The 23,973-nt window shown below is 40.2% G+C and overlaps 1 protein-coding gene and 1 non-coding gene across 3 annotated transcripts in view; one reads left to right on the forward strand and one right to left on the reverse strand.

The window, feature by feature from the left end:
* Positions 1-3,744: 3,744 nt before the first annotated feature.
* Positions 3,745-23,973, reverse strand: part of Nsrp1 (nuclear speckle splicing regulatory protein 1) — a 31,743-nt gene continuing 11,514 nt past the window's right edge. For both annotated transcript variants that reach the window (XM_057775054.1, XM_057775053.1), the window contains exons 3-7: positions 12,963-13,019; positions 8,719-8,847; positions 7,741-7,948; positions 6,961-7,069; positions 3,745-5,210 (exon numbers count right to left, since the gene is read on the reverse strand). In XM_057775054.1, coding sequence (XP_057631037.1) covers positions 4,304-5,210; positions 6,961-7,069; positions 7,741-7,948; positions 8,719-8,847; positions 12,963-13,019 — 1,410 coding nt within the window. In that variant the 3' untranslated portion in view covers positions 3,745-4,303. The remainder of the gene's footprint in view (positions 5,211-6,960; positions 7,070-7,740; positions 7,949-8,718; positions 8,848-12,962; positions 13,020-23,973) is intronic.
* LOC130878884 (small nucleolar RNA SNORA33) lies at positions 11,129-11,258 on the forward strand. The gene has a single exon (XR_009057500.1). It is a non-coding gene; the product is annotated as a small nucleolar RNA SNORA33 (small nucleolar RNA).

Consider the following 23,973-nt stretch of genomic DNA (forward strand, 5'->3'; position numbering starts at 1 on the left):
TTAAGTTTAAAAATTTTTCAACTGTGGGCGCCTATAAAAATAAAAAATAGCCGGTACACGCCTTTAATCCCAGCACTCGAGAGGCAGAGGCAGGCGGATCTCTGTGAGTTCGAGGCCAGCCTGGTCTACAAGAGCTAGTGCCAGGACAGGCTCCAAAGCTATAGAGAAACCCTGTCTCGAAAAACCAAAATAAATAAATAAATAAATAAAGCAAGCAAGCAATTTCTTACTTTAGGAAAGAATAACAGTCACAATTTGAACAAAGCAAAACCAAATTCTAACTAAATAATGTCAGATTATCTGGGACCCACTATTCTGGCCTTTTCCAAAGGGCTTGGGCTGCTTCTCCGCTCTGCCTTCTGCAGCACACACAGCTGTCTTCCAGGCTCAGCCGGCTCCACTCCGCACTCCTGCAGTTCTTGGCGGTCACCCCATGGTACTGGCTTCTCCAAAATGACGGACTCTTCTTCTTCTTCTCACTTCACCATCAGTGTCTCCTGGGCTCCTCAGATACTCCAGTCCTGTCACACAGTGCCAGGCCCCAGCTGCTCTCCATGACCCCTTCAAGCCTTCAAAACCAGCAGCACCTGGGTGACTCTTACACCGCCAAGTTCAGCTGCCAGCAGGAGACACAACCTTGGCCACTTCTGGAACACAGCTTTTGTGTGCTGACCCTGAGGAAACACTTCCCAGAGGACATCACCGCAGTGATACTGGGCTCTTCTTAATCACAGCCAATCCTTCAGCCCTAGCTAACCAGAACCACAGATTTTGAGGGTAGAGAGGGAGGTTTGAAGACAGGGTTTCTCTGTGGCTCCAGCTGTCCTGGAACTCTCTGCAGACCAATCTGGTCTTGAACTGAGGGATCCACCTACCTCTGCCTCCTATGTACTAGGATTAAAGGTGTGCACCACCCTGCCCAGCTCTAGAACTACAGATTCTTCATGCAAATATCCCGGTGGAGTCTTCCTTTTCCTCTGAGACGTCACAAGCCAGGCCTCCGTCATCTGCAATAGGATCTGCAATAAGGATCTCTAAGGCTCTTAAAATGATTACCTGTATTCGGTGTTTCTAACATTTCAACTGAGAAAATGGAGAGGATAATGCCGAGATCTGAAAGGGTTTGGATTAAAAAAAAAAAAAATTCTTAAAACATAGATCCTAGAGCCGGGCGGTGGTGGCGCACGCCTTTAATCCCAGCACTCGGGAGGCAGAGGCAGGCGGATCTCTGTGAGTTCGAGGCCAGTCTACAAGAGCTAGTTCCAGGACAGGAATCAAAAACTACAGAGAAACCCTGTCTCGAAAAATTAAAAAACAAACAAACAAACAAACAAAAAACCAAAAAACAAAAACACAGATCCTAACTAGAAAAAGTAAGGATGAGGGACAGGCTTCCTGCAAACAAGGACACTCCCTTGACCACAGCACAAACCAGTGGGCTGCAGGCAGTTGGGCACTCGACCATGGAATTTCAGGCTTGCCCCATTTTCAAGGCAGCAATGCTAGCAGAGAACATCTAATTTCAGATCTGCCTGCTTGAGTCACACCCTAGAGACCACTCTGTCCCCTCTGAAGCTCAGGATCAAGAAGGAAAAGGTGGCTGGAGGGATGGCCCAGTGGTTGAGTTTGCTTGCAGCTCTCACAGAAGCTGGTCTCCAGCACCACAGCCTGTGGCTCAGCTGTCACTCCCGCTTCAGGGGTCCAACACCCTCTTGGCCTCCATGGGTACTGCCATACACACAGTATACGAGAACACGAACCAACACAGAGGGTGTGTCCCAAGGGAAAATCGGGATACTGTTCCCAGAAAAGGAGAATGAAGGACAGAGAGATGAGAACTGCTTATTTGGGGAAAACCTGTGTATCATAATTAATTGGTGTCTTTTCCTATTCGGAGTAGCCAATGTGCTTTATGGAAGTATTTGAACTTCTGGGAGAGGGAAGCTATCTGATATGTAGGAAACTACCTGATCTCTCTGATATGATCTCTCCCTCCTTGCACACTACAACCAAATTAACTTTTCCAAGCACAGGGACTAATCCTAAGGAAGGAATGATGTTCTCTCTTGAGACTCAAAGTTTGTGATCACTCCCGCTCTCCTAAGGTCTCATCTTTCCACTTAGGCTGCTTCCCCTGTGTAAATCGGGGCTTTTTAGGGCTTGCCAAGAATCTGCAAGAACTCATTTACTAGGTCAGTCAGGGGTCTAGACATTCACTTTGTTTCGTTCCTTGTTAGGACCTAAGAATATGGTAAAATAATAAATATTAAGTATGTCTCTAAACATACAATAGTTCTTCATCTAAGTAAACCTGCCACTAGACCAAGTTTGTCCTTCTGAAACAGTGAACTCTTCACGATGAAGTACCACGAAATAAATGGACTTTCTGGCATGGGAAAACTTGCCAGAGAACATTTTCCCTAGTGGTCATCCTTTATGTACCCACGGATAAACTCATAGCACGCAAAGACCACGGTCAGGTTTCAGGTTCAGAAAGTGTAGTTTTATTTGAATGGAGAAATGGGGCTTTAATAGGCTTCTGTCTCCCTACTGAGTATATGAAACATCTCACTCTCAGCCGACAGACTTAGACCAATTTAGTAATTTGCAAAATATAAAACTACAAAATAAAATATCTTCTAAACAACAAGGTTTAAACACGAATGAAATTCCTGCCTTTTCTCAATCCTGGCCATCAGTCCCAGGGCCTTGTGCATGTCAGGCAGGAGCTCTACTACTAAGCCTTGTCCCTAACCTGGTAATTCCGTTGACAAGTAAAAGGTGGATCAAATGCAGGAGCACATCACTTTCTTTTAAGTCAAGTATGCTGTGGATCAAAACGCTATTTAGACAACATTCATTATCTATGCTTTAACACAAATTTCAGAGCATATACCATGTTTTCTACTTCTAAAATTTATGTATTTTAACTTGAAAGACAGTATTCACAAAATATTTTCTGCAACAAGAGAAACATGACACACTGGGAATGGGTCAGTCACGTGCCTGCAGCTCTAGCACGCGGAAGGAGAACCACCTGAGCACTGGAGTTCCAGAAGCATGGGTAATGAGCAGGACTTTGTCCCAGTGACAACACAGCCCCTCCCCACCCCACCCCACCCCCTGAAAAATTCAGCCCCTTAAAAGCAAAACAAAATAAAATTTAAAAATTTGAAGCTGGAAAGACGACTCAGTGTTTCAGAGTGCTCGCTGCTCTTACAGAGGATCCAGGTTTGATTCCCAAGAACTCACATGGTGGCTCACAACCACCCATAACTTCAGTTCCAGGCGATCCAATGCTTTCTTCTGGCCTTCTCTATGGGTACTGGGCACTCATTTGGTGCACTTCTTACAAGAAGGCATGATGGAGGTGGGTCTTGTATCTTATCTGTTGCTTTCACTGGTTAACTAATAAAGAAAACTGCTTGGCCTGATAGGACAGAAAATTAGGTAGGCGGAGTAGACAGAACAGAATGCTGGGAGAAAGAAGCTGAGTCAGGCAGTCGCCATGATTCTCCCGCCAGACACAGACACAGGTTAAGATCCTCCCTGGTGCCGGGCGATGGTGGCTCACGCCTTTAATCCCAGCACTCGGGAGGCAGAGGCAGGCGGATCTCTGTGAGTTCGAGACCAGCCTGGTCTACAAGAGCTAGTTCCAGGACAGGCTCCAAAGCCACAGAGAAACCCTGCCTCGAAAAAACCAAAAAAAAAAAAAAAAAAAAAAAAAAGATAAAAGATCCTCCCTGGTAAGCCACCAGCTCGTGGTGCTACACAGATCATTAAAAATGGGTTAATCAAAGATGTGAGAATTAGCCAATAAGAGGCTAGAACTAATGGGCCCATCAGTGTTTAAAAGAATACAGTTTCCGTGTAATTATTTCGGGTGTAAAGCTAGCCGGGTGGCCAGGAGCTGGGGCGGCAGGGAAGCGGCCTGCCGCTCCACACTACAAAGGCAAAACACCCATTCATGTAAAATGAATAGTTAACACAAAACCAAAAGAAAAATCTCAAAAGCAACATTATTAAAGACTTATTTTAATGGTTTTCCTCACAACGGATCTACTGGAAGATTTTACACTGTATGATTCTTGAGTACAATCAACAAAGTGTTACAGACTAGGAAACATCTCACAAGTCCAGCCGCGCACTGAACCTGAAAGAACTGACTTCTGACTTCACAAATTTTGAAAATATACCTTAAAAAATACCCTCCAGTCACTGTTCACATACTTGTTTGCTTTCTTAAAGCAAGTTCCAGGGGTCACAATGTTCTATGCTCAGGAACTGCAGACCCTGGCAGCCATTAGTCATCCTCTTTCTCAATGTAAGTCTTTGCATTGATCCGCGCCATCTGCCTGGCCAAGTACCTGTCTCTAGCTGACAGCACAGTCTCCTCACTGCTCCGCTTTGCAAACTTGCTCAGGGCCTCAGGGGGCCTCTCCTCCGCCAGTCTGTGCTTTGTTGTTGGTGAGGTTTCAGAACGAGAGGGCTTCTCTTGATCCCTTTTGTCCTTTTCCACATTTCTTATTCTGATGGATTTTTCCTGGTCAAGAAATTCGTCCTTTGGTCTAGACCTTGGGCTGCTTTCCCTTCTGTCTCGACTTCGTTCCTGTTTCTCCATCTCTCTGTGCCTACCGTTGCTCTCGTATCTCTCCTTTCTTCCTTTCTCACTATATCGGTCCTGGTCATGACGGAGTCTGTCTCTTTCTAGTTCTCTAGAGGAGTGTGTCTCCCTTTTCCACCCTCTGTCCTCTCTCTCTCGCTGTTCTCGTCTCCTCAGTCTATCTTCGTGCTCATGCCTCTTGCAGTAGTCATCTTTGTGATCAGCTTCTCTGGGCCTGTGGGAACTCTTTTCTTTGCGGTGGCCGTGGTCCGTGTGCCGGCTCTCCTGCTCTCTGGCCTGCCCGTCCTGGTGATGACCTCTTGACTTGGGGCTTCTGGAGTGGTACTTGGTACCATGCCCTCTCTCGTCACTAGATGACCGTGAGTGGGTGTGGTGTCTCTTGGAGGCTTCTGTGTCTTCTTCCCGTCTGTAGTTTACTTTATTTCCTCCCCTTTCATCGTCATCACTGCTCTTAGTGTCAAAATCGCTGTCAGCATCTGGGTTTGCCTCCTCTTCACCAGTCTGAAGAGCACAGTTCTGCTGTGGTCTGTCCTCTGAATTTATTTCATCAGAGTAACCCCTAGGCTTCTCTTCTTTTATTCCAGTCCTAAAATAAAATTTAAAAAATTATATAAATACAAAATGCTACTTTCTTAGTTGTAGAAAGCAAAGGAGCGCTCATGTAAATTTTCACAAAACTCACAACAACTAAATCATATGTACTGTCTGATGCACAAGACTGATGTCTACTTGTCTTTTAAATTAGGACTTTCAAACAGCTGGGGGCATTTTAGTATTGATAGACATAAAACAAAGAACACAGTCCTCCTCTCTTGGTCCCCAGAATCTTCAGGAGAGTCTGTATAGGTCTCATTTTTCTTTCTAGTTCTAGACAAAGAATAATTGGGAAAAGTAAGGTTTGCCATGAAACTAAGTTCTATTTTCACAACATAAAGTTCAAGCTGTGACTATTAGATTTTTTCATTTTGTTCTGAGAAGTACTAGAAACACATGAGGGTAATTTCCCACAGAAAAAAGTACCAAATCTAATTCTAAACATTACTATTTAAACTTTCCTAAGACTAGAAAGGCATCATTGACCTGATACAGTGTCTCGGTGCCCACCACAACAGGAAAGAAACTGCTCAGTCTTCCTGGCTGCTGCCATCAGCAATCCTGAAATTATCACACCACCTGCACTTGCCAGCTGCGCGATCAACTCAGTGATAACACTCACACGTGACTGTTGTTCCTAGTGCCGGAGGACTGGATGTAGTGAAATATCCCGTCCAGCAGTGAAGCATGTCAGTCACGTGTTCTAAAACATCCATGTTGGGGGCTGGAGAGATGGCTCTGTGGTTAAGAGTGCTGACTGCTCTTCCAGAGGACCCAAGTTCAATTCCTACCACCCACATGGCAGTTAACAGCTGTCTGTAACTCCAAGATCTGACACCTTCAGATAGACATACATGCAGGCAAAACACCAATGCAAATAAAATAAAAAAATTATATATATATATATATATAAAAAAAATCCATGTGTCCTCTCAGATTCTCCCTTTTACATTCAGCTAGTCTGTACACATGATATAATTACTTACTAATTCTATAATAGCTTAAAATTTTATCTAAAGTCTCCCAATCCTTTACTTTTCCAGATCAGAGATGTGTAATGGAACTGTCTACAAAAATGGTAATATCTACAAATAGATATTTGTACAAATAGATATTTGTCTGATAGGGCAGTCATCAGCCAAAAATAGCAGCATAGTACCCGAAATGTAACTAAGATTAAAATTTTAGATTTAAGTTACTCGAATACCCAACACGTCACTCCTGCTGATATCAGACAGGGTCGTTTTACTCTCTGAGTTGTGAATATGACCTCTATGGAGGCTGGGTTCTGCTCAAGAAAATAAACCACTTTTGTATTATATGCCATCTACTGATCACGTACAATTACATGCTGTACAACCCAGTCCTATGCCAATCTCTTCTTGCAGTAATTGTTCTCAGGCACCAGGGTCTTAAATATTTTTCCTTTAAGAAAGAGTACACTTTGGTTTTGTTTCTCCTTTAAGGCCATACATAAGACCCAAAAAGCACTTAAACAGAAACTTTGTACACTAAAATGTTTTAATATAAACTAGCAATTGTTTTGTGAGCTGTAGAATAAAAACCAGGCTGAACAAAATCTTTAGGTTTTGAAGTTAAGAAACTGTAAACTCCACTCACTCACTCAATTAGGTCATGTCGGTTGAGCTGTCCACTCAAGAGTTTACAACGATTCCCAAATCGCATAACCACAGACGGTCAAGGGTATCTTTCTAGTGAACATTCCACTTGTCACCTCTTACCTGGCTTCACGGAAGCTGGACTTAGGAACTGCCTCTTCACCAACTGCTTGATTTAGCAGGTGCCTATAAAATCCACTGAGATCTTTCTGCTTGGTCACATCCAGTCGTGCTGGGAAGGAAAACAAAGACAAACTGAGAATATGGATTCATCGAAGCACAGTGCAGCTGCACTTTACACACGCAGAGCACATATCACACAAAGATGTGTAAAGATCCTTCCTCTAGTCCAGGAGTCAGGAGTACGCTCTTAGTGCTTAATTGATTTTTCTGTCTACTCACACACCTGTAGTAGTTGGTTCTCCTGCCACTGTGTAAGTTAGAGGGATCAAACTCAGGCTCGGTGGTAAGCTCCTTTACCTGCTGAGCCTCCAGATACAACTTCACAGATTAGTTAGTTTTCGTTCACTTGAAGTTGGAGAGCATTTGTAATTAAATTACTGGTAAGTACTCAATTCAATGGCTAAGATATTCCTTAGCTGCCAATTATTAATGATATTCTTTTTCTAACTGCCCAGTTAATGTTTCTTGAGTGGTGTTAAACATTTTCTCATCTCAGATTGTTATTAGAGTTTAAAGTTTATTTATGTTCTGGCAAATGTAATGTTGTTATGCCTTGTAAATGTTTTTACATTGCGAGTATCTAAGACAATGTAATAAAATAAGGATGAAATGAAAAGCCCATCAGGAGTAACAGTGACTTAAAGGCGCAGTCCTGCCTCTACCACCAACACGGACACAGCCCTGCAGTCACAGCAGCAACCTGTCCCCTCCCTCCCTCACCTTCCAGGGCAGCAGCCTTCTTCTCTCTTTCCTCCTCCTCAGCTCTCTCTTCAAGTTTTTTTTTATAAGCAGATGTCACGAATGCCTCTTTATCATCAAATTCTCCCTTTTCCATCTCTCGCTCTCTCTGTATTTTCTTTTCCATTCTTTTTTCCTGTTCCTTTTTTCTGATCTCCACTGCTTTTAGCAAATTGTGAATGTATTTGGGCTAGGGAAAAATAAAATTATTTCAGAAAGAGAAAAAAATTTACACCCATTAATATAGAAATGTTTAGTCTAAGTAATCTGTCTTTTCAAAACTCAGAATAAATTTGCTAGCGAAACTGCTACTGAGATGGTTTCCACTAAAAACCTGAGTATAGCAGAAGGAGCAGTAGGACACAATTGGAATCCTTGCCTGTGGGAGTCAAAGGCAGGCTAGTCACACCAAGTTCAAGGCTAGCTCAGTCTAATATCCAGGTCAAGGCAGGTGATGGCTGGAGAGACCTGCCCAGCCTCAGCTTCCTCACTTCTGGTTTTCTCTTTAGTTTGTTTTACCGAGATAATGTATGACACTGTCCGAGCTGATCTCGAACTTGCTCTCATCTTCTGACCTTCCTGCCTCAGTCTCCAATGGCTTATCGCCATGCCTGGCTCTAAAGTACTGGGATCTAAAGGGTGTGCCACTATACCTGGCTACATGATAGTCTTAATTCAACAAATGAATGAATCAGAAAACAAGCCAGGAGCAGTATAAATCTAGTATACAGAATGAGTATAGAAAAATTTTCAAAAAATTATAAGGTTTCAAGGTAAAAAAAATTCAAAAATACTGGATAATTCACTTGACATCTGCTAGAATCAAGATTCTAAACATTAAATCTATAGTTTAGAATCAAAAATTCATTTCAATACCTAAATTTTTACGAAGTCATTTTAAAATAATACCAAACAAACAAACAGGTCAAGATCAACAAAAGTTGTATTTCAGCTACTAACCTTTCGATCTTTCCCCAAAAGCAATTTGGGATTACTTTCTTCCTTTTTTTTCTGCATTTCATCATAAATGCTGTCATACTCATACACAGTGGAATCTTCTGCAAGAGCTTTCTGAATCTCCAGTTTGGTCTTTAAAAGAAGCAGATGTTTAAAAACTATGCACCAGTCAAAAGAGACCACTGAAAGTCTTACTTTTTCACAAAGGCTCATAAGTTAGGGATATATCTTAAAAACCGTAACAATCACATTCCACGACAGGAAATACGAACACAAACTCTACAGCAGACCACCTGGGTGAATCCTAGCTCCACTTACTTTGAGCAATTTGTGTGCTTTAATTTCACCTCACCTAAAAAAAAATGACTATTATATCTACCTTCTAGTAAGTGTTTACAATAAGCTATGACATTCTGAATTATACATAATTATCCACATCAAAAATGTAAAAAGTCAAAGGCACGAATGAGCAACATGCACCCCTGGCTTAATTTTTATGTTACGTTTAATAAATTAGGTTTCCTAATAAATTGTTTAGTTTTCAAAAGTATGATCATAGGAAACACATTAAAGTTCCTAAAAAAAAAAAAAATCCAAAACCAGCATTAAATGGGAGCCATATTACTATTAATTTTTACATCAACAATCATATAATGTCCTCTGCTTTTATCATGTTCCCATCTTTGTTCTTTCCTCTTACAGCATATCAAAATCTTATCTAGAGGCTGGAAAGATGGTTCAGGGGTTAAGAGCACTGGCTGCTCTTGCAGAGGACCTGGGTTCGATTCCCAGCATATGCCGCATGTTGGCTCATAAGCATACATTAACTCCAGTTCAGAAGAGCTGATGCTCTCTTCTGGCTTGAGAACATCAGGTGTGCAAGTGGTGCACATACATGCACATATACATACAAGTAGGCAAAAACTTATACATATAAAATAAATCTTAAAAAAAAAAACAACTTACCTATGAGTTTCAGAGCTACCACGACCCCTGCATCTTAAATGAGGCCATCTCTGAGAAATTTAACTACCAACACTGTATTTCTTTTGAGTCTGATAAACATGTAAACTGCAGCATTCAATGTTTTTCTTTTGAGATTTATTTTATGTGTGTTTTGTCTGCATGTATATCTGTGCACTATATGGTTCCTAAGAGACCAGAAGACGGAGTCTAATACCCTGGAACAAGAATTAACATGTGGTTGTGAGCCTCCATGAGGGTGCTGGACCTGAACCTTGGTCTTCTCCAAGAACAGCCAGTACTTTGATCTGCCCCTGAATGCCTATGTTTAATGTTATCACCTTTTTACTGTTCCACGAATAAAATATGCTATATTTATTTTTTATTGAACTGCTGTACTGACTTGTTTAATACAGATATGAAGAGTGGTCCTTTTTAAGGAAAAGTGATATGATTATTCAAAACAATCTACCTGGTTATCTTCAGGTTTCTTTGCAGTGCTAAGGGTTGAACCCAAGGCCATGTACATGGTAAACAAATCCACTACCACTGAGCTACAGCCTCAGTCTGTCCTAGCTTTCTACACTAAACCTCCACAGTCTAGAATAATGCACATATAAATGAATAAATTTGATCTGGATGGAATATTGGTTTTTTTGTTTGTTTGTTTTTTCGAGACAGGGTTTCTCTGTAGCTACGGAGCCTGTCCTGGAACTAGCTCTTATAGACCAGGGTGCCTCGAACTCACAAAGATCCACCTGTCTCTGCCTCCCGAGTGCTGGGATTAAAGGCGTGTGCCACCACCGCCCGGCCCTGGAATATTGTTAAAAATACCAAGAATCCCACATTCTGGATTTCTCAATATTCAGAAAATGAATCACAGTAAACTGCTGCTCCTTCCACAACTAGCTGGGAGAATCCAAAGAGAGAAAAATGCATCTAAGAAATAATATACAGCCATCTCCAAAACCAACAACAAAGCATCTGGAAGTGGTGGCACATGTAATCCCAGCACCTGGGAGGTGGAGGCAGGAGGATTAGGAGTTCAAGAACAGGGATGGCTACATAGTGAGCTCCAAGCCAGCCAGGGCTCCAGAATGAGATCCTGTCTCAAAAGACAAAACCAAAATACAGGAATGCTCTGAGGTAAATATACAGCTTTCAGAAATATCAGACAGGGCATCAACAACAGATTTATGGACTCATCTAAAAATCTTAGGGGAAGGAAGGGCTGGACAGATAGCCCAGTGGTCAAGGGTATACACTGTTCTTGCAGAGGATCCCAGCTTAGTTCCCAGATCCTACATTTGGCAGCTCACAACCACCTGTAACTCCAGCTCCAGAGGATCCAATGGCCCTGGCCTCCTTGGGTATTTATACCACCCAAGGATATGCATATATCCACATAAAGACACCCATAGTTACACATAATTAAACATAATAAAAACTAAAGCCAGCCAATTAATTTGTCTCTTACAAAGTTTCTGTATAAATTTAGAAAAAGCTGGCAATAGTAATAATGCCATATTATAAGCCCTAGGACAATGTCAGTCATTAAGGTCCCTAAAATGGCTACAATATTGTAACATTGAGAAACATTTTTGTAGGGCTTTTAATTAAAATTTCACTGTAACTAATTCTAAGAACTTAAAAAGCTGGTAATTTACTGCTAAAAATAACACCAACAAAAAGTCTCTGAATAGGAGCTGGTGAGAGGGCTCAGTAACTACGATGACAGGAGCAAGCAGTCCTAAAGCTAGCCTCGGACCTTCACACACAGACTCATAGCCACCTACAATTTAAAAAATAAATGTAATATTTCTAAACTAAAAAACTAACTAAAACAAAATAAACCTGAAAAAAAATTTTATGAAGCAATGCATAGTGATATAAGCCTATTATCCCCACACTTGGTAGGCGGAGGCAGAAGCATTACAAATTCTAGCCAGTCTAGGTGATAAGACAATATATAAATAAATACACTAAAACAAACAAACACAATGTATGGCAGGACAAACAGCTCAGCAGCTAAAAGCACCTGATGAGCAAAACTGACCCTCGTGTTCAATCCCTGGAACAGTGTGCAGGAGCAGGAGGTGGCAGCACACATCTATAACCCCAGCACTACCGCAACAGGGTGGGAGGCAGACACAGGAGAGCGGTGATGGCAAGGCGAGGGAGGACCAACTCCTGACTTCACACATGCAAGGGCATTCTCTCTCTCTCTCTCTCTCTCTCTCTCTCTCTCTCTCACACACACACACACACACACACACACACACTCACTCACACACAAGCCTTAGAGTAGAAATAAACTTACAAAGTATACATATTACTTACTAGCTCATTCTGTAAATGCTAGCCATCTTGGCATTAGACTTTTTCCAATCTGGGTAATCACACTAAATGCTATTCCCTCATGACAAACAGTGCTCTTGCAGTGAAACAGGTAAAATACAAAAACGTCACCATCAGTTCGGGATAATTCATGTCCAAATAAATAAGGACAAGGAAGAAGAAGGACCATTAAAGGATCATCCATTTCCTAGTTCCTATTTTCTTGACAACTTGATAAATGCAACCAAACTTCATGGTAAGTTGGTTTGGATTTAAAGCAGAAGAGGTAAAAGTGGGAACAAAGGAAGCAGAGGGATCCCGATGGGAAGGCACAGCAGCGGCAGCTGAGCGGGTGCACCTGGGCCACACTCTCAACGTCGCTCACTGCATTATACTTTGGACCATCAAATCTGAGATTAGCTATTATAGAAGCAGAAATCAGTACATTTTAGATCTAGTTGTGCCACAAAAAGAGCAACTGATACCTTCTCAGTCAGAAGCACGGGTGAGTTTTAAACCTTTAAAAGATACTGAATGCACAGGAAGAAGGGCTTCCGTCACTAGGGAGCTCCCAACAGAATCACTGTTACATAGGACCTGGCTACTCCCCACTTCTTGGCAGATGAATTCGAAGTAATTGTGAAATCACTTTGGCTATGGCTAGACTTTTTTCTTCTGACAAGTGAGTTCCAAGCAAAATTTAATAAAGAAAGAAATCCTAACAGCCCATTACCAGACGGCTGCTGAGTCATTGGGAAACAAAGGTGGCTTAATCTACAGCCTGTGGTAAAGAGCTAACTCTATCTTCCTCTAGGATTCATAAAGAAAGTCTGCAATTGTATAAACTGGGAAACACTTTACACATTTTAAGAGATAAAATGACTTCATTACACACATTTGTTCTGTTTAACTTCCAGTAGTAGATACCAAAACTCTTTCACCCCTACCTGTTTCATGGCCTGCTTCTTAGCAGCTTCCCTCTGAAGGCTTTCACTCACGGAGGTCTGCAAGACAGAAAAATGTCACTGTTTACCTAATTTAAATTCCCTTTCCAGTATTCTGGTTGGCAAAGGGTTCCTTATTTAAGAGTTAAAAATAGCCGGGCGGTGGTGGCTCACGCCTTTAATCCCAGCACTCGGGAGGCAGAGGCAGGCGGATCTCTGTGAGTTCGAGACCAGCCTGGTCTACAGAGCTAGTTCCAGGACAGGCTCCAAAAGCCACAGAGAAACCCTGTCTCGAAAAACCAAAAAAAAAAAAAAAAAAAAAAAAAAAGAGTTAAAAATAGAAAGGTAATATTAATTAAACTAATGTTAAGGTCTTTCCCCCTAAATGTTAAGAGACAAATTAACTTCCATTGTAATGCATCAGAACAGGTTCTAAGGCACTAAAAACAAAAACAAAAAAAAGGTGGTTGTGAATTTTGTACACTATACATCTGAAGTGGGTAATACAAAATAATGAGCTATGGACATATATGGGAGTTTGAGGCCAGCCTGGTCTACAAAGTTCAGGACTGCCAGAGCTGTTACACAGAGAAACCCTGCCTCAAAAACAAACAAACAAATAAATAAGTAAACATCACCCCCAAAGGACATGCAAATAAATAGCTAATAGGCATATGAAAAAACACATTCAGCATCACAAATAGCAAGAAAGTGTGAACTGGAGCTACAAGACACTGCCTCAATCCTGTTGAAATAGCTACTATCAACAAGACCAGTGCAACAAGGACTGGGGAACAGCGAGTCCTGCAAGGTAGTCACTTGGGAAAACAGGGTGGAGGTTTCAGAATGAATCAGAAACAGAACTACAATGTAACCCAGTAATCCTACTATTGGGTATTCAGTCACAGAGAATGGAACCAACATGTTACAACACTATCAAAGTGTGGTCAAATGTATTAGTCACTGAACCCAAATTTCCCCAGTAAGCAGTACTTTCAATAAAATTTTTGTTTGTCTTATGAAACACAGTCTCACTACTGTAGCCCTGGCTGTCCTGAATCTTGCCAGGCTGGCCTTAAATCACACAGATCAGCCTGCCTCTGCCTCCAAAGTGCTGGGATTTAAGGTGTACAACACTATATCCTATCAGATTATCAATTTAAAACATTTATAGGAATAATATATACTTCCAATGTATTTTATGTCTATCCTTCTAATTAGTGCAAATTAAATGGATTTTTTATCTTCCTTTCACAAATCAGAGAAAGCAACAACATACATACAGAAAACAAAACCTTAATATATAGCTACTGCCAACACTTAATTATTAACCTTAGATGATAATAAGGAAGAAGTTGAAAATAATGTTCACAAAGCAGCTCAGGGATGTGAGTTCCAGTTTTCACACATATGTCAAATTCCCCTGCTTCAATATTCCTACCATTTAACAATTCCCACCTCACAATATACACACGACTGGTTTAAAGGGGGGAAAAAGCCTGGATAAATATGCTTAAACTACAAAATATACTCATTAGTTGATTAAAATAAGATAAAATATAAACATTTGAATCATCATAAAAGTGAAAAACAAAAACCCATAAAGATACTTAAAAATACATTTTCTGCCAAAAAATTTCAGGGAAAGAAGCCTACAAAACCTGAAACCTTGCAAATGTTTTAACTCACCAACACTTAGCACCTAAGTAAGTAAGTTTCGGTCTATTTTAGTTTCAACTAAAAAAAAAAAAATTAGCACTTATTCTACAGGTACCCCTCACAAAATTCTAAGGGCTAAAGATAAAAGATGTAGTCAAGTGTGGGCATTGTAAATTGCACAAATGGGTCTTTGCACTCCTCATTTATTCAATGAGAATAAAAATGCTCCAACCGACCCAGTGTTTGCTACATTGAATTTAGTGAGATCTAGCCTAAAGGGGAGACTTTTTGGGCACCATTTGGCTGAACTGCCTCCTGGGCTGTGGTGATTAACGAGAAGCAGCTCTGCAAATGTTGCTGCCATGCTTCACTAAGAGGCTCTGGAACTATCTGGAAAACTTAAATAGTAGGTCACTATACTAACTTTTTCTAGTCATAATCTTTAACTGAACCAAGGTTTTTCATTTTTATAGAAATTAACCTGTCATTAAGTATGGGGGGAAAGGCATCTATTGCCTTTTTTTTCTGAAACAAGAGTTTACTTATCCACTGCCCAAGATAGCTCTTAGTTAAAGAAAAACAGTTCAAGAACCAATGCTTCTTTTCAAACGGCTCATAGCTATGATCTGTTGTGTTGGAAATTTATGAGATCAAAATTCCCTGTTAGTGTATGTGTGTTTTGTTTCACTGTGTAGCTCTGGCTGTCCTGGAACTTGCTCTGTAGACGAGGCTGGCCTTAACTACCTCTGCCTCCCTAGTGCTGGGTGGGATTAAAGGCGTACACCACCACGTCTGGTTTCCCCTGTTCTTTTAATTTTTAGACCACTTACTCATGGTTCTGTAACTCAGCAGCAATCTGTTATGGGCTTAATTTACTCATATTTATACTAATTAAAAATGCAAAACCTGGGCTGGAGAGATGGCTCTGCAGTTAAGAGCATTGTCTGCTCTTCCAGTGGTCCTGAGTTCAATTCCCAGCAACCACATGGTAGCTCACAACCATCTGTAATGAAATATGGTTCCCTCTGCTGGCCTGCAGGTGGATATGCAGGCAGAACATCGTATACATAATAAACTTTAAAAAAAAATGCAAAACCTGCTTAACAGAGGAGTGTGTGATATTTTTATTATGAGCTCAGACTAAAGATAAAACCAATTGTACTTATCTACAGAACACCAAAAGAGGAAAAAATTTGGCTTAATATCTTATTGGAACTTAAAATTGTCCATGTTTATGCTTTTAAGTGCATGAGGAGGTCAAGCACAAAAATTTACTTTGATTTAATAATATTTCAGAAGTTGAGAATTAAGATTTCAACTTAATTTTTAAAATGGTTTTATTAGGGCTGGAGAGATGGCTCAGCCGTTAAAGGCTAGGCTCACAACCAAAAATATAAGAGTTCGGTTCCCAGCACCCACGGCTGTCTCTCCAGCCAGTAAAATGGTTTTATTATTTTAAACCATCACTTGAGGATCTTGCTGTGTAGAAGACACCACCCTACGTACTATTGCCAGTAAAGAGACACCTAATAAAACTCTGCTCAAACATGTTTATATCACGAAAATGTTTATATCATGAATATATATGTCACTCCCAATAAATTAAAATTTCAGAAATTATACAATTAAAATTTCAGAAACTGCCTACCTTTGTTGCCAGCCTAGCATTGGAAAGGTATTGGCAGGCAGATCTCTGTGTGTTCAGGGCTAGCCTGGCCTACAGCGGTGAGTCCCAGGCCAAAAAGAACTATATAGTGTCGCAGTCCCCCTCGTCCAGCAAGGAAGACGCGCAACACCGGAGCTCTTCTTGCTAAGCAGTTTATTCAGGACCTTGTTAACAATTGTAAAATCTCTCTCTCTCTCTCTCACTCTCTCCCTCTCTCTCTTTTCCTCTCTCCCTGGGCAAACCTCTCCCAGCCCTTAAGTAGGCATGGGCAACCAACCCCGGATTGCCAGGTGGGCACTGCCCATAGGTCCACGCATATGCAAGCAGCTGACAATCATTGCGTGATCACAGCATAAGTCAGGTCTTAGCCATAATTAGGAGCTGATTATCAGATGTGGTTTCACGCAGCTCGCTACAATATAGGGAAACCCTGTCGCAAAAATATGTGGTTTTCCCCACAATATATCAGGAGTGCTTTGATAGGACTAAGGCCATTTCTCACTGAGACGCCAAGAATAGAAACAACAAAAGCCACCCAGCTTTCTCGGAGAGGAGTTTTGTATGAGCTCCTATCCTGTGCAGTTCTGTTTCTTTTGTTCACTCCCATAAACTTGACTTTGACCTATTTCTGGCTACACACTCTGGATTCACCTATTTTTGGTTACTTGCTTTCTGTTCTTAAAAATCAATCTTACACTGCAGTACATCTTTATTCTACACATAACTTATAAAGTTTAGACTCAGGTGCTATGCTATAATTTGCCTTTTACTTGTAGATTACATTTCTGATTTTGCACCCTATCAACTTGACTTTACATGTTTTAGCTCTGGTTTCTGCTTCTGAATATTTCCTGAAGCAGGCACTTCACTGACTGAGCCTTGTCTTCAGCCCTCTCTATTTTTCTTAGATTTGTTTTTTAGTTTATGTTTATGGGAGTTTGTCTGAATGGAATGTCTGTGTACCTAGAGTGTGCTTGGTGCTCCAATGTCCTTGGAACTGAAACTATAGACAGCTGTGAGCTGCTGTGTGGGTGTGGAAATCTGTAAAGAACAGCCAGCGATCTAAACCACCAAGCCTCTTTTCAGCCCAGACATACACAAATATATCAGAAAGCAAGGGGCAGAATAACACCTAGCTTTTTGTGAGATCACAAAAAACAAACAAACAACCCCCCCCAAACAAAACAAAACAAAAAACCAACAAAAAACTAAAACCTAAAAACAGGGCTAAGAACAGATAACTGCATTTCCTTATAGTCGACATCTATATGCCATCACTCCATCCCCGGACCTATTAACTCTATTAAAATTAACTCTATTTTCTTACTTTCTGTATATCTGATGTTCTAAGAGGATTGCTCCTCTCAGAGCTAGTGAATTCTCAAAGTAAAGGATTGCCCATGAGCATATCTTTGGTACCAATTACCAAACCACAACCCAAACTCTGAACCACCTTCTTCAGCAGGCTCTTACATTCCAGGAAGCAATAACTCTATGGCTAGACAGAGCACACCAACTGCCCAGAGCCCCCTATGTCCAAATTTGCTAGCTGTAGACTATTTCCACCACCCAGTCTTGCATTTTTCAAGTAAAGCACAATTAAAGACTCTGAACAAGTATTGTGCGGTGGTGGCGCACGCCTTTAATCCCAGCGCTCAGGAGGCAGAGGCAGGTGGATCTCTGTGAGTTCAAGGTCAGCCTGGTCTATAGAGTTACAGATCCAAAACAGAAAAGGCTACACAGAGAAACCCTGTCTCAAATCAAACAAACAAAAGACTCTGGACCACACTTTCTCCTAGCTCTTTCAAAACTGGTGGTTCAGTCAGATGTAGAAGGGACTCACTGGTTTCAAGGTCAACTCGGACTACCTAAAGCAGTGGTTCTCTATAGTTGCATATCAAATATTTACATTATAATTTATAACAGCTGAAAAATTAGTTATGAAGTAGTAATGAAAATAATTTGTATGGTTGGGAGTCACCACAAGAGGAACTATATTAAGGGTTGTATTAGAAAAGCTGAAAAATCACTGACCTAAAGACTTTGTCTCAAAAATAAACTCAACCTTTTCACATGTGGCTCTACATGGAGTGGTGTGCCCTCACCTCTTAGTATATAACTAATAATAATCTGTCAATAGTATCAACTTCATGTCACCAGTGACCTCTATAAATTAAAACCCACAGGTATATTTGGAGATTATAATCCTTATGTGTGCATGCACATGTATGTATTGGAATGAATTCTATTCATATATTAAAAATAATCCATTTGGGGCAGAAGAGATAGCTCAGGAATATCAGGAGTTCAGGAGTGCATACTGGTGTTACCGAGGATTCAAGTTCAGGCCCTAGAACCCACACTGGGTAATTCAAAACTACCTGCAACTCCAGCTCCTGGGGGTTTTACACACTCTTCTGAACTAAAGCACCTGCATGCATGTGCACATACCCCCATGTATCCACATGCAGACACATAATTAAAAATAAAAATTAATTAAAAAAATTAAGTCTTCCTCAAATAGGATTTAGGTAAGAAATGAGTGGTTTGATGTTTAAATATGTAATTAAAAAAATCACATGAACAAAAGAAAAATAGCATCACTCTTCTTTCAGTGGGTTTCAGGAATGCATTTGATATCTATTTGATTTATACAAAATTAGCAAGATACTTCAATAGGTTGAAGGTTAAGGCACTTGCCACCAAGCTTGGCAATCTGAGTTTGATCCCTGGGGCCCACAACGTAGGAGAAAACTGACTCCTAAAAGTTTTTCTCTGACCTTCACATCCATGGTACTGCATGTACCCACACACACAACACAAAATAAATATGTCATCGATCAATTACTAAAGGGGGCTGGAGAAATGGCTCAGCAATTAAGCACACTGCTGCTCTTCCATAAGACCTGGGTTTAGTCTCTAGTGTCTACATGGTGGCTCGCAACCATCTTTGACTCCAATTTTGGGTATCTGATACTCTTCTGGCCTCCTCGGGCACCAGGCACACACACACAACACACACATAGGCAAATATCCATATATACAAAATAAAAAATAAATAAAAATTTTTAAAAAGTTTTGACATGGGCTGGAAAGATGGCTCTAGCTGTTACTCTAGAGGACCTGGATTCAATTCTCAGCGTCCACATAGTGGCTCACAACTGTCTAAGACTCCAGTCCTAGGGGATCTGAAGCCATTTTCTGGCCTTTGCAGGCACTGTATGCACATGGTATACAGACATGCATGCAGGCAGAACACTCATTCACATACAAAAGAGCTAAAAAAAGAAAAGTCAATAAATTCTAAATATAAAAAAAATCTCTAATTTGTTAAAGTTTATGTACTAAGAGACAAAAAAAAAAAAAGATACATACCCCTAATGAAACTTTTGTAGATACCATACTGGGAAATTTACATGATCTCCCCCCCCCCCCTTAGAGCACCATTATAATAGCAGGAAGCTAAAGGTGATTTAAGTTTTTACTCTTAAATGGGTAAAATAGTCAATATGTATGGTGTAGTTAGATACGGTCTTAACTGAAAAAAAATGAGATCTATAACTCAAACTTTCAAATAGCACATGGTGTCTGGGATATAGCTAAGTGGTAGAAGACTTGCCAAACATGCATGAGGTCCTGGGTTTAATCTCTAATACAACAAATGAAATGAAATTTAAAGACTACCAGCTTGACATGGTGGCACATGCCTTTAACCCAGTACTAGGGTGGCAGAAGCAGGTGAATCTCTGAGTTCAGGGCTACATAGAGAAGCTCTGTCTTGAAAAAAAGAAACAAAAACCAAAACAAAAGTTACCTAGACAAAAATAATATATTACCTCGTCACATCATGGTATGCTTAAAGAGGATAGTAAGAGAGGATGAGGGATGTGGTAGACAGGGAACTAGTAGATCCCGCAGGACAGAGTCACGTGCAGGCTAATGATGTAGTGTGCCTTGAAATGACAGTTGCTAGTAACTACTCAGAAGTCTGTTGTGTGTCCAATGGCTCTTGCCTTTGTTGAAGCAATAATATAGTTCCAGAAACCAGACAGCTGCCTCTACATATTGCATGTGCTAATGTCATGAAGAATGCAGTTCTGAAATTACTACCTGACCTGCTTTGTATGATAATTTCTCTGAGATAAAAAGTTAAAGCAAAACATGTGAGTAGCATAAAGGTAATGTATAAGGTCAGTTTTGGATTGCTCATAATGAAAACAGTACAGTTCCCTAACACACACAGTGTAAGATCCCGATTAAAGGAAAAAACTCAACATATTTTTTATATCTCATGTTATAACAACCAAATTTAGTGATAGAAAAACAAGTATTTTAGGGGCTGGCGGTAGTGGTGCACGCCTTTAATCCCAGTACTTGGGAGGCTGAGGCAGGCAATCTCTGTGAGTTTGAGGCCAGGTAGGGCTGTTACACAGAAAAGCCCTGCCTTGAAACCCATCCCCTCCCAACCAGTATCGTATAAATTTTAATGAAAACATACGTATATAGAATGGTATCTCTTCCCCCTTTCTTTAACTTACCAATAAAATAAAAATTCTGTATGTTTTTTCAGTTAGAAACACAAACTTATTTTCAAAAGCATCAATATAAACCATGTTGGCAACAGCTAGCACACTCAGAAGAAGAGTCAAAGGTCTTATTATCCTTCCTCTGAGAGTGCAATTTTAATGAAATAGACTTGACAATGTATTTCTCTTTTTAAAGACAAGAAATAGTTTGGGACCCCATAGATGATAGCAATGACCAAGTCAGGTGTGCAATGTGCCCAGGACAGACTTTATTAGAGTTTTGTTATAAATACACAGTCTCTTGACACTAAAGATGTAGTTCTTGCAGATAAAGCCGGGAGGCAGGAAATGAATCTCCTCCCAAATGCTGCTTCTTATCTTTAAAGTAACCTCAAATTATTACTAAACTAATAAAGTAATTTTGTTTCAGAAAGTGATCTGATCTATTTTATTTTGTGCCTTTGATAACTCCAAGAGTGAGATGTGGGATTATTACTTTTTGTCTGACTATAAACACTGAGACATGTCATAAAAATAAAGGAAAAATCTTTTAAAATGATTTTTATGGTAAAGCTGAAATAAGCAATATCAAAGCCTGTCAGTATAGTATATGAAGATGTATACAGTTTTAGACAAACAAACAAACAAACAAAAAAAACCTAATTTTGCTATTTAACTCTGCAAATTTAGAGGTAAAAATTTTACTGGCTTCTAATTAAAAATTGTCAGTTAAAAAGGATAAGCAAGAAAGAGGCAATTAGCTTGTATATAAATCTAATAAAACAGTAATAATCCCAAAAAATAACTATGAATATTAGTGACTTATTTGTAAAAAATTTATAATGCTTTCTGGCTAATAGCTACAGTCCAAATTGAAAATTAAAATTGCATTAGAAGGCCACAAAGGGGCCAGGCTACTAAATATTACCATCAAACACCAAGTGATGGACACAGTCCAGGAAACACTCAACAACTAATGATTCATGATGGTGGTGACTGTATACAGAGAAGGGACTGCAATAACCCACATACAACTTACTGCACATCTACCACATGTCACACACCAAGCTAGGCACTTAAGATAAACCTTTTATCTTGCAGTGTATCCCAGGCTCCCCTAGCCTTGGCCGCTGTAGTGCTGGATCACAGCTGTGCAGCACAGTGGAAACTGAGACCATGAGAAATGATGCAATCACCTTCAATACCAAAACTAGAAAAGCAAAGTTCAATCTCTGCTACAAACTACAAATTAATACACGCTACAGCCTCGTCTTCCCTGATCCCTAGAAATGACACAGGAAATCCACAATCACAATGGAAAGTAAGAGTTACCCTCCATGCCTGAAACTCGACACAGAAGGCAAGTAAGGAATCAAACTACCCACAGAGACCGTGTGTGAAGAAAGGTGGGAGTGGCTCCAAGGGCTGGTACTCTGAATAGTAGAAGACAAATTAATCGGGGGTTCACATCAAAAGCAGCAGTAGATGTGGACTTTTATATATTGCCTTCTTTGAGAAAGGCAAGAAACGGATTTCATCTCTGCCCTTAGTTGGAAATAATGCAGGAGCACAGACTGACAAGATGCTTGGCTTAGGGACAGTAGGAACTGGGATCTTGTCTAGTCTGCAGTAGTCCACTGCCCCAGGACAACAGGCTAATTCAACAGTAGAACGCTTGCCTAAAATGGATGTAATAATTTGAGAAGGACTGAATAGGATGGAGGTAAGAAATACTTCAAGCAAAAGAAGAAAGTCTTCAAGAGCAAGTTCAACTGCCAGAGTAAAAAGTTCACCAAGCGCTGAGTCTAGACACACCTTAGGACAGCGGTTTCCTACATGCGGGCCAACAGCCCCTTCACAGGGCCACCTAAGACCACCGAAGAACAAAGATATTTACATTATGGTTCCTAACAGTAGCAAAATTACAGTTATGAAGGAGCAATGAAAATAATTTTATTATTGAGGAATCACCACAGCACACTTAGGAAGGCTGAGAACCACTACTCCAACAGAATGTAATTTCTTTCAAGATCTTTTTACACTCCTTAAATTATTGAGGACATAAAAGACCTTGTGTCTATATAGACAGGTTCACCATATCAGAAATTAAGACTATCAAAAGTGATAACATGACTCAATGGATAAAGGTGCTTACTGCCAAGTCTGGAAACTGAATTCAATTCCCAGAATCCAGGTAGGGAGAATCAAACTCTTGAAAGTTGTCCTCTGACCTCATAAGCACTACAGCACTAAAATATGTACACACTAAATAAAATCAAAATTGTTTAAATATACTTCAAAGAAATTAAAATTAACAAGGGCTGGGTATGGTTGTATAACAATAATCCCTATACTCGGAAGAGACAGGAGGATTGCATGTCCCAAAAGGCTATTATTTCTTTTTAAAGAACTCCCCCCTCATCTATACAGTATTCTGTCTGCATATATTCCTGCACACCAGAAGAGGGCACCAGATCTTACTATTGATGGTTGTGAGCCTCCATGTGTGGTTGTTGGGAATTGAACTCAGGACCTCTGAAAGAGCTGCCAGTATTTTTAACTGCTGAGTCAGCTTTCCAGCCCCCAAAGGCTATTATTTAAAAGAAAGAAGCCAGGTGTAATGAAAATGTACCCAGGAAGTAGAGGCAGAAGAATCACTCTCGACTACATAGTATATGCAAAGCCAACCTAGACTTTACATTGAGATCCTGCTACAAAAAAAACAAAAACAGTGGGGGCTAAGAGAGATGACTTAATAGTTAGGAGCACTGAGTACTCTTTCAGGGAATCCAAGTTTAATATCTAGCACCCACATGGTGGCTTAAAATCATTTATAACTTTAATTCCAGGGGATCAGTTGCCTGCAAGCAGTATACAGACCTACATGCACATAAAATAAATTTTAAAAATAGCAAAAGATGCATTTTATGTTACATATTGCAATTTAAAAAGTTAGTTGTACATATATGCCAAGACCAAGTGGGGTTTATGTTAGTATTTAAAAGAGTGGTCTCACTTTAGGAAAATTTATCAACATAATCCACAATAGTAACAGATACTGAAAAAAAAAAACACAACAAAAAACAGCTAACAAACTTTAATGCCTAATACAATTTTTTTTGGCTGTCCTGGAACTCACAGAGATCCACGAGCCTCTGCTTCC

This window comes from Chionomys nivalis, chromosome 7, assembly GCF_950005125.1.
Source record: "Chionomys nivalis chromosome 7, mChiNiv1.1, whole genome shotgun sequence".
NCBI lineage: Eukaryota > Metazoa > Chordata > Mammalia > Rodentia > Cricetidae > Chionomys > Chionomys nivalis.